This window comes from Orbicella faveolata, unplaced genomic scaffold (assembly GCF_042242905.1).
Source record: "Orbicella faveolata isolate gen_17 unplaced genomic scaffold, um_ofav_v1 contig_48, whole genome shotgun sequence".
NCBI lineage: Eukaryota > Metazoa > Cnidaria > Anthozoa > Scleractinia > Merulinidae > Orbicella > Orbicella faveolata.
In genome coordinates, this window is record NW_028301578.1 from 6,342,398 (window position 1) to 6,352,844 (window position 10,447).

Here is a 10,447-nt window from a genome sequence, read left to right on the forward strand (position 1 = left end):
ATCAAAATCTAACTGCTGGAAATTGTTTTGAGCCATGTTAAATTATTTGTGAAGGGTTTCATATACCACAAAACACTAGTATCATTACTATTGATGTCATAACGCTTCTATTCATTGCGTTTATTGTTTGACGTTCTTACCAGGATCGCATGATTTCTCGTCGTCCAATGCACGTATAAGTCCGTCTTTGCACGTGCATTCTCCTTTGGTGCATGCATGATAGTTATGCGAGCAGTCCGCGTCCTTAAAGCATTCTACAGCAAAAAAGGAATGTTGAACGATTATACCAGGGTGCAAGGAGAACACTAAGCAAGGACTCTGCACTGGAACTAGTGTTCCATGTATAGATATATATATATATATATATAGATAGATAGATAGATAGATAGATAGATATACATATATACACACTGGAGCTTATCTTGGTTTTAAAGTATTAAGCGATCTCAGTGACTATGATTATTTCTACTCCCTCACTTCCCCACATACCCCAACCTGGAAGTGCTTTCAGCATTAATTTCAACCGTAGCTTCTTGTTACTCAGATGGAAAGCTAAAGGCACTGATAGTAAATTCTTAGCTTGGGCAGAAACACAGCCCCTTGATGCCGGCAAGGACTCCAACCGGGCTGTGTCTCTCAAACGTCTAGGGTGTTACAGTCCACCAAAACCCTTAATTTTCTTAGCTTCAGCATCATCTTTCACCCAACATCGCCATTATTTAACCAATTTGAAAAAAAAAAAATTCCAAAAAACTTAGTGTGGAACGTTGCTGTACAACACTATCGTCAAATGTTGTTACAGCCCTTGTACTTTTCTACGGAAATCGCTTCGCATAGCGCCAATTTCCGAGCCATCAACACCAACATATATACATCTTATCAATGCACTTTCCCACTGTACGGACATCACTCACCTAACACTTTCCATCCTTGGTTTTCTTCGAGCCACAAATGCATGCGCAGAAAGCATAACTGTGGTCAAAATGTGTGCACAACATTTTGACCACTGTGATAACGCATATCGTTGTCGATAAGAGTACAGACAACGCTAAACCACACTCGATTTTTTTAAATTTTTATTTCTCCTCAGATACTCTATCCTCTAGAAAATAGGGGAAACTTACCTTCATTTAATTTTCCATATGCTTTTCCTCACAGAAAACTGTCGGTAAGTGTTTCTTTGCACTTTTAGTAATTTGCAGGAGCTAAAACAATTTCTCAGAATTCCTCCTCAGAATATTTTTGGCAATTTGTAAGAGGAGCTACAAATTCGATCCTAGACCCAAAATTGAGTTTGAGTATGAGTTTCTCAGTAAATGGATCTGTCAGTTACTTCCTTCTTATCTTACGAACACACAAAGTATTATTGAGTATTGTTTCAGTAAGGCAACTTACCCACGCACGTTCCGTCGGCAGTCTCTCTAAAACCCTCGAGACATACGCAATGTGGTTTGTCTGGTATCAGGGAGTCAACAACGCATTTAGAATTTTCATCACACTGATGTTCCGCGGCGCATGGCAGTGAGTCTATGTAATGACAAAGAAAACGAGTCATGAAAAGATGACTAAGAGATATATTGACTACGGCAACACATGAAAAAAGTATTTTTTGGATTTTCTATCTTTCTTGTAGGTGATTCTTCTTTAATAAACAATCCTACAGGGAATCATAGTAGTTGTATTCATCATCTTGGACTGGATATTTGTTTCGATGAATACAGCTACCATGATTCCCTGCAAGCGAGTCATGTAGAGGGATTTGGCCATTTGACGCTATGTGAAGCCATAGCAATTGAGACAGTTGACTATGAAAGCTTGTTTAAAATTTCAAACGTCCGCAGATACTAGACTTGAAGAGGAAAGGAATAAGGGCTCTCAGGCCTGGTCCACACTAATCCGTGACGAAACTAAGCTTTCCGAAAACGCTCTTCCAGCCGGAGGAATTTCAAAACGCCGGCTTTTCGTTTTCGCGTGGACATAAAAAAAAAAATTATTGAAAAAGGAGCTTTTCGAAAACGACGGTATCACGATGAGGGATTTTATGTTATTTCCCTGTCCGAGTATTCTTAAAAAAGAAATCCAAATGACAGGTGATTTCTGCGTTTTAAAATTCGTCCGACGTAGTGTAGAAGGAAAACATTTGATTCTTTTTCAGAGTGAGGCCTCCGTCTGCAAATTCCTGAAGTGTAGTGTAGATCGGGCCTAAGATTTGAATGATACTTAATAATTACCTCTGCAGAATTTCCCGTTTCCGGTGCTGTTTCCTCGACAATAGCACTTTCCGATATCACATTTTGCCCGAGAATGGCAATCACCGTCAGCTTGGCATGGGTGTAGAGGCCCTAACAGAATCAAATGCGAATATCATGAGTTTAGTGGGTGCGTGCGTTTACCGAACAAGAAATTATTTGGCTAGAACCCAAGCGTTGTTTAAGATCGGTGCAAAATATCCCAAAGCAAAATTTCTTCATGTCAATTCCATGCTCGTTATCAAAGCGTACTTTTTTTTCAAAACTTGTGAATTATTAGGACTTTGTGACGTTTTCTGAATTGTGAGTGCTTAATGAACTGTTAACGTCTCTGGAGCTGGAGAGTTTAAACATTTGAAGCAGCTCGCTTTGGCCTGTCTGCTTCCATATACCGTACGACCCCATGTCAACAACAGGCCAGCGACGGACCTGGCTGGAGATATATCACCAACACTGTACATAGGGTTTAAAGCTACCTTAAATTATCAAAGCTTTAAAGTAGTTCTGAACTCTATGTAGGGTTTCTTTTTTTAAAAACTTTGCCCAAAGTTGCATGTTATCATACTTATTAAAGTTTGATAATTTAAAAAACATAACGCGTGCCTTTTTGAATTATAAGCTCCTAAAGCTGTAATTAAGGGTGTTTTAGCAGGTCAGACTGTTGCTTTGCTAACCTATTGTGTCACGAAAATAATAAAAACGTGTTCAGTAATAAATGGGCAGTGTTTTGACACCATCTTTGTCGCATTAAGTGATAAAGAGTGGTTATAATGAGCCATCAAAATCTAACTGCTGGAAATTGTTTTGAGCCATGTTAAATTATTTGTGGAGGGTTTCATATACCACCAAACACTAGTATCATTACTATTGATGTCATAACGCTTCTATTCATTGCGTTCATTGTTTGACGTTCTTACCAGGACGGCATGATTTGTCGTCGCCCATTGCAAGTCCGTCCTTGCACGTGCATTCTCCTACGGTGCATGCGAGATAGTTGTGCTTGCAGTCCGCATCCTTAAAACATTCTACAGCAAAAAAGGAATATTGAACGATTATTCCAGGGTGCAAAGAGAACATCAAGCGAGGAATCTGCACTGAAACTAGTGTTCCATATATATACGCTGGAGCATGTCTTGGTTTTTGAAGTATTAAGCGATCTAAGTGACCATGAATATTTCTACCCCCTCACTTCCCCACATACCCCAACCTGGAAGAGCTTCCAGCATTAATTTCAACCGTAGTTACTTGTTACTCAGATGGAAAGCTAAAGGCACTGTGATAGTTAATTCATAGCTTGGTCAGAAACACAGGCTGTTGATGCCGGCAAGGACTCCAACCGGGCTGTGTGTCTCAAACGTCTAGGGTGTTATAGTCCATAAAAACCCTTTAACGTTCTATGCTTCAGCGTCATCTTTCACCCAACATCGCCATTATCCATCCAATTTGAAAAAAAAAAAATATATATATATATACAAAAAAATTTAGTGTGGAACGTTGCTGTACTGCACTCTCGTCAATTGCAGTCACAGGTCTTGTACTCTTCTAGGGAAATCGCTTCGAATAGCGCCAATTTCGAGCCATCATTACCAACATATAACATGTTATCACTGCAGTTTCCCACTGTACGGACATCACCCACCTAAACACTTGCCATGCTTGGTTTTCTTCGAACCCGGAATGCATGCGCAAAAAGCATCACTGTGGTCAAAATTTGTTGTGGACTCACTCGGTGCACAATTTTTTGAGCACTGTGATGACGCATATCGTTGTCGATAAGAGTACAGACAACGCTAAACCACACTCGATTTGTTAATTTTTATTTCTCCCCAGACACTCTATCCTCTAGAAAATGGGGCCAACTTACCTTCGCTTAATTTCCCAAATGTTTTTCCTCGCAGCAAACTGTCGGTAAGTGTTTCTTTGCACTTTTAATAATTTGCAGAAGCTAAAACAATTTCTTAGAATTCCTCCTCAGAATAGTTTTAGCAATTTGTAAGAGTCTTATAAATAGTTTTTTTTTGAAAAACATTTCAGAATGAAAACTAGCGGTAAAAAACGACGTTTCGATCTCTCTGAGGTCATTTTCAAGTTGAAGAAAAAACGAATGAAATATACATATATAAGTACAAATTAGGGCGTGTGAATGTCAAACGATAAAATATGTAAATACAAGCGCTAACATGTAAGTGTTAAAATAGTATAATACTATAAAAAAAAACCTATATAAATAATAATATATGAATAATAAACCTATATAATATAAATGCGTTGAGGAACACAAAGGATCGTCTTCAATCGGGAATCACATCAAAGAGCAGCATGGAACAGTCCCAAGTGACATATATCGTGATTTTAAGATCTTGAGAAAGTGTCAAAGTAAATTCGACTGCCTGATCTACGAAATGCTCTTTATAAAGGAGCTTAAGCCAACCTTAAACAAACAGTCAGATTCAATCCGTGCAAAGTTATTTATATAGGTTGTTTTATAGTATTTTATTATTTTAACACTTACATTTTAGCGCTTGTATTTACATATTTTATCGTTTGACACGCCCTAATTTAAACTTATATATGTATATTTCATTCGTTTTTTCTTCAACTTGAAAATGATCTCAGAGAGATCGAAACGTGGTTTTTTACCATTAGTTTTTATTCTGAAATTTGTAAGAAGAGTTACAAATTCGATCCTAGCCTCAAAATTGAGTGTGAGTATGACTTTCTCAGTAAATTGACCTGTCAGTTACTTCCTTCTTATCTTACGAACAAAACAAAGTATTATTGAATATTGTTTCAGTAAGGCAACTTACCAACGCACGTTCCGTTGGCAGTCTCTCTAAAACCCTCGAGACATACGCAATGTGGTTTGTCTGGTATCAGGGGATCAACGACGCATTTAGAATTCTCATCACACTGATGTTCCGCGGCGCATGGCAGTGAGTCTATGTAATGACAAAGGAGGCATGAGAAGATAACTAAGAGATATATAGACTACGGCAACACATTAAAAAAGTATTTTTTGGATTTTCTATCTTTCTTGTAGGTGATTCTTCTTTAATAAACAATCCTGTAGGGAATCATAGTAGTTGTATTCATCATCTTAGACTGGATATTTGTATTGATAAATACAGTTACCATGATTCCCTGCAGGCGAGTCTCATAGAGGGATTTGGCCATTTGACGCTATGTAAAGCCATAGCAATTGAGACATTTGACTATGAAAGCTTGTTTAAGGTGGCTCTATATAGTATTTCACAAAGCTTTGGATATTAAATATGCATAAGTAATTTCTCCCTTGGCAAATGTTTACAACATAGCACTCGGTAGAAGGTCAATAATAAAAAACCTACAGCCTTAGGCTACGTATGGAAGACACTTTCAGAACCTAAATGTTGTTGCTATGGCAACTACTGATAGAAATGCTTGGCTTGTTTTTTTAACCTGCCTGACGTCTAGACGGTGTTTCTAGGTTTCTACACGGTGAATTTTCTTTGTTTTGGGGGAAACACAGTTAACACACAAGGAGTTTCAACTGACAAAGCTACAAGAAAATCTGTACATAATTTTCAGAGGAATTCGCAATTTTCGTTTTTTTCGCATATTACATTGACGTAAGTATAAAATTTGATGATTTTTGCTTAACAGCGAGAAAAAGAAAAATCCTATCCATGTGCCAATTTTCAAAAAAATTCACCGTCTGGAACGCGCTTGATATGCGTTTTAGGCCACCCAAAGACCCCTGTATTTTCGTGACGTCATCAAAATAGAAATTCTTCAAGTTACGGCACTGCGCATGCTCACGTTTCGCTTCCTTCGTACGTGCTAGTTGAAAATTAGTCGAGATGTAGAAGCTTATTTTTCCCCACGACGGCGAAAAGTATACCTAATAAGAGTTGTAATACTTATGGAAATGCGTTTTAACTTGTGGTTTCCTCCACTGCTTTGAAGTGCTCAACGATCTTGGCTAGAATACGGGTTGTTTTTGTCACTCGTGGAGCCTTGCTAGTTGCTGAAGATGGAGGCAGAGACAATACGCCATCAAGCCCTTTTGCTCCGAACTTCTCGAAAACATTCTTAAGATCTCGATATGAAATGCCACTTCCGGCTATTTTTTCAGCAATCTGTTGCTTGATGGGGAATTCCGCGTTTGTTGGATGATAAAGCGTTCCTCGGAACGTCTGCAGGAGTTCTAGTGACAATCAAGGTATTTCATGTCGTTTTCTGCGTACTGTGTTGTTGACATGTTCTCTGTCAACATGTCCTCTGAAATGTTCAAACTATTCTTCTTAAAGCTCTAACATCCTCCATTGCATCGTGTGCGGGGAAAGGCTCATGGAAAAGTGTCTGATAAATGGATTGTTGATTTAATTTAACTGTGGAACCATCCGGTAAGACCAGAGAGGGATGTTTACGTTTGACCAAGTTCTTCATCACAGGGAGAGTGTCAGAAAAGAAAACGTTAAGACAGGAAAGCTTTTCACAAAGTTGATGTCCACCTTGACGAAGAAGAGTTGGATTATCGAAAACCTGAGAGTTGTGCCCGGTTAAAACAGTATAAATATTATTATCGCCTTTCACACGCCTGACAGTTTCTCCAAGTAGGTTAGAAAATTTTCGAGTGACTTTCCAAGTGACACAGTTTCGACTGGTTGATTGTTTTTGAACAGGGTCCTGACGCCTCTGACTTTTCGGACACTTAAACCATTTACCCTTGTAGCATGAATATCTACATCCCTCAAAGGTAATATATAGTCGTTGAAACAGTGCAAACCTGATTGATCAACTGCTGAAAGCTGGCATATTTCTGCGGTTTTTCCAGACGTGTTTGTTTCAATATCGTAAATGACGAAATTGTAAACAGTGTTTCTGTCATAGGGAAATTTCTCCGCCATTGGTCTGATCGTTAATTCAGGAATGCATGTTTCAAAGTTTTTCAGCTCCTCACTTGAAATTTTCAAATTGATAATGTCAAATTCTTGGATCAGTTTGGTAGAATTGTTTGGATCCAGGTTAAGTCCTATTCCACTTTGGTATGTGTTTCCTTCCTTAGCTTGTTTTTTACCATCAAGATTTAACTTCTGCTTATGTAGTTGAGCTCTTCGGCATTTGAAATTAATGCTGTTTTTTCTTAGTTTGTCTTGGGTAGCCTTGTGATCCATCCTTTCAATGTAGCTGATACAGTGTATACCAGGTTCAATGTTGAGGCTCTCAAGTGTTTGGCTAATGTACTGATATCCAAGGTTTACTTGCGAGATGCCACAGGCCACTCGGAAGTCATTACTTTCACTTCCACCATAGTATCTGATTTTGGGATTTTTTGAGCCTATAACACTGTTTAGGGCCTCATTTCTCTGGGAATTTGACCCAGGTGATAACTTTGCAACTACTATGTCAGTACAACATTCATCAAAAATTCTTTCCAAAGCTTTCCTTAAGTCATCGCCATAGAGATCTTTGCCATAGGGTAAGTCAGAGTGTTTATAGTTAATAGGGTCTTTCTTGGCACCACACCATGATTCATTGCAATTTTTGTGGTCTCCAAACGAATGTGGTAGAATGCTTTTTAACGATTTTTGAAGTGCTGATGGATTTCCCTTATTTTGAGACACGCTATAAGAAAACATTTGACCAAGTAGTTGATAACTTTCTGTGAGAGAGTTGATGAATTTACAAATTTTCCACGTTGGCTTAGGTTATACAGCCTTGTAGTAAGGGATCTTTTGGCATGCACAATGTCTGTCCACTTTTCTACAGGATAAGGGACCTTCTCTTTTATATGTGCAGCTGTTGTGGAGTCTTCATCCTCGACATAAACAGATAGTTTGACATTAGAATTTAGGCTTTCAGTGAACAAATGGACTGCTGCCATAGGCTCCATTGCTTTTGATGATGCTGTATGATTGAGTCGGCAATTGTGTTGCTTGGCTTGTTTTCCAGTTTTTTTAGCATTTGTGCAAACCCTGCAGGATTTTGTTCTTGTAGTGTAGTCCATAACCTTCCCATAAGTTAAACCCATGACTGCAGCATGACCGGTGGAAGAGTTATGCCCCTTTCCCCGTTTTTGCCAACCCATGTCATATGAGCAGGGGATATTGATGCAGCCTCGGTCATCTGCTTTTACACCCTTTTTCATGGCAGCATTTTTTTCTTCTGACATTGCAGTTTTGCAACTTTTCTTTGTTACTTGCTCTACTGCATGCCCAATCTCATTTTCTCTACTCTTGAAAGTTACTGGATTCATAGAGGGAATATTTAATGTACACAGTAAATTATTTAGGTGGGTTTCACCGATTCCTGTATGTAGACACCCAAGAACAGCTCTTGAATTAACATCCTGACTGAGTGGACCTCTTTGACCGCTCCTGTGTTCATTGGAGGTCTTACAACATTCTCTGTACCACACACTGCAGAGGTAACTGAGAACACTGAGGCTAACCCACATTTTTTTTCTGCTGTTATGTTCCACAATGACAAATTGGCTGAAATTAAAGTGAATATATTGATACTCAGGAAGATCTGATACTTTATTCTGGCAGTGTGTTTTCTCCTTTAATTTGGAACAAATGAGCACAAGTAAATTTTTGCAAAAACTAACAACATTTCAAAATGCAGTGAATGCAATTTCTGGTCTGTGGCAAATTTACAACTGCTTGTTTGTTCCAAATTTATCAAAAACATTTTTGTTGCTCGCAATAGACAAACAGTTGTGTGACGCTTGTTATTGGGAACTTGCCCAAAAATTTAAGGACCAACCTGAGGCTTTTTATGGCTGATTGTATATGAGACGTTTTGTAATGTATTGAAGATAAGGTAAAGTCTGCATACGAGCCAAGTGGCCCATCAGGCCGGAGCTTATCCCGGTTTCTGTAGCATGAAGCGACTAGGAGTATTTCTACTCCCCCCTGGATGGAATGCTAGTCCATCGCAGGGTTACCCCCAGCATTAAGTTCGCCGGTACCCATTTATACACCTGGGTGGAGAGAGGCACTGTGAGAGTAAAGTATCTTGCCCAAGAACACAACACAATGTCCCCGGCCAGGGCTCGAACCCGGACCGCTCGATCAGGAGACGAGCGCACTAACCATGAGGCCACCGCGCCTCCCACAATGTATTGAAGATATACATGTATAATCAACCTCATAATTCTTTTTTGGAAACCTGTTAATTTTATAGCCTTGAAGCTGTGTGTACTTGCCATAAAACTGAGAATTCATTTTGACTTTTCTTTAGTGTTGATTTTCTTTAGGCAGAAAAATGTTTCTTCTCACCTGCCTTACAGTGTTGACAACATTTCAATGAACTCAAAACATCCAAGTCCATAATTCTACTTCCATGTGGAATGCAATTTTCCTTCTTTGTTTGTTTCTGATAAAAATTTAAAGCTTATACATTTTAATGGTAATTATTAGGTTGTAACTGTAACTAAAAATGTTGGAATTTTAAAATGAAATGTCAGAATGTTCAGGTATAATTATGTTGACAATTTGCTATGAGCTACCTGTGGTATAATACAAAAGTTCAAATTGAGAACTATTTCAGAGCAAAGAAAGTCTTGATGAAGCACTTGTCTTAAAACTTTTAGAGAATTGCTTGGTGCCACGTATAGCGAAAACAAGATTTAAACCACACCTGACTTAAACGGGTTTCTCTTTTCTTCGGTGGGGACCAATCTTCGACCATTCCTTGAAACTCCACTCCTTTATCCCACGAGTCCTGTTGTCCGTGTTTCCACTTTGAGCGGGTTTCTTTCTTGAGAACCGACCCTTCTCGTCACGCAATGGTGGTTTTGTTTCCGGTGTCAGTTGCGCCTTTGCAGGCTCTTCAGCTGTTTTCGGTGTTTCATCGTCCAGGGAACTCAAAGCGAAGCCTCCGACCATAAAAAGTACACTGTGACCACTCTGTGACTTCCTTCGCGTACGATCACGACCGTCTTCTCTCTCTGATGTCGGCGCGATAAGTGCTGCGAATTGGCTTCTCAGTTTAACCACGTCAGGAGAACACGAAAGAAGTGCATTTTAAAACACATTTCTAGGCGTTTTTCGATGAACACTTGTTCTGGTCAAAAAGGATAGCGGTAAGTGGAACGCGACTCGCGATAAAAGTCTCGCCGTTATGTTTATTTTTGTTTTTTACTTTTCTTTTAAATATTCGCGCGCTCGCGCCATTCGCACCCATGCCTCGCGCGCCAAAAAAACTATATA

At 39.1% G+C, this 10,447-nt stretch overlaps 1 protein-coding gene and 1 pseudogene across 1 annotated transcript in view; both read right to left on the minus strand.

The window, feature by feature from the left end:
- LOC149096183 (uncharacterized) overlaps positions 1–3,749 on the minus strand; it is a 30,780-nt gene extending 27,031 nt beyond the window's left edge. The window contains exons 1-4 of the mRNA XM_089281633.1: positions 3,167–3,749; positions 2,232–2,342; positions 1,396–1,527; positions 141–254 (exon numbers count right to left, since the gene is read on the minus strand). Of these exons, the coding sequence (XP_089137759.1) occupies positions 141–254; positions 1,396–1,527; positions 2,232–2,342; positions 3,167–3,326 (517 nt within the window). The 5' untranslated portion in view covers positions 3,327–3,749. The remainder of the gene's footprint in view (positions 1–140; positions 255–1,395; positions 1,528–2,231; positions 2,343–3,166) is intronic.
- A 2,371-nt stretch (positions 3,750–6,120) lies between these two features.
- Positions 6,121–8,746, minus strand: LOC149096185 (uncharacterized; annotated as a pseudogene).
- Between the last annotated feature and the right edge of the window lie 1,701 nt (positions 8,747–10,447).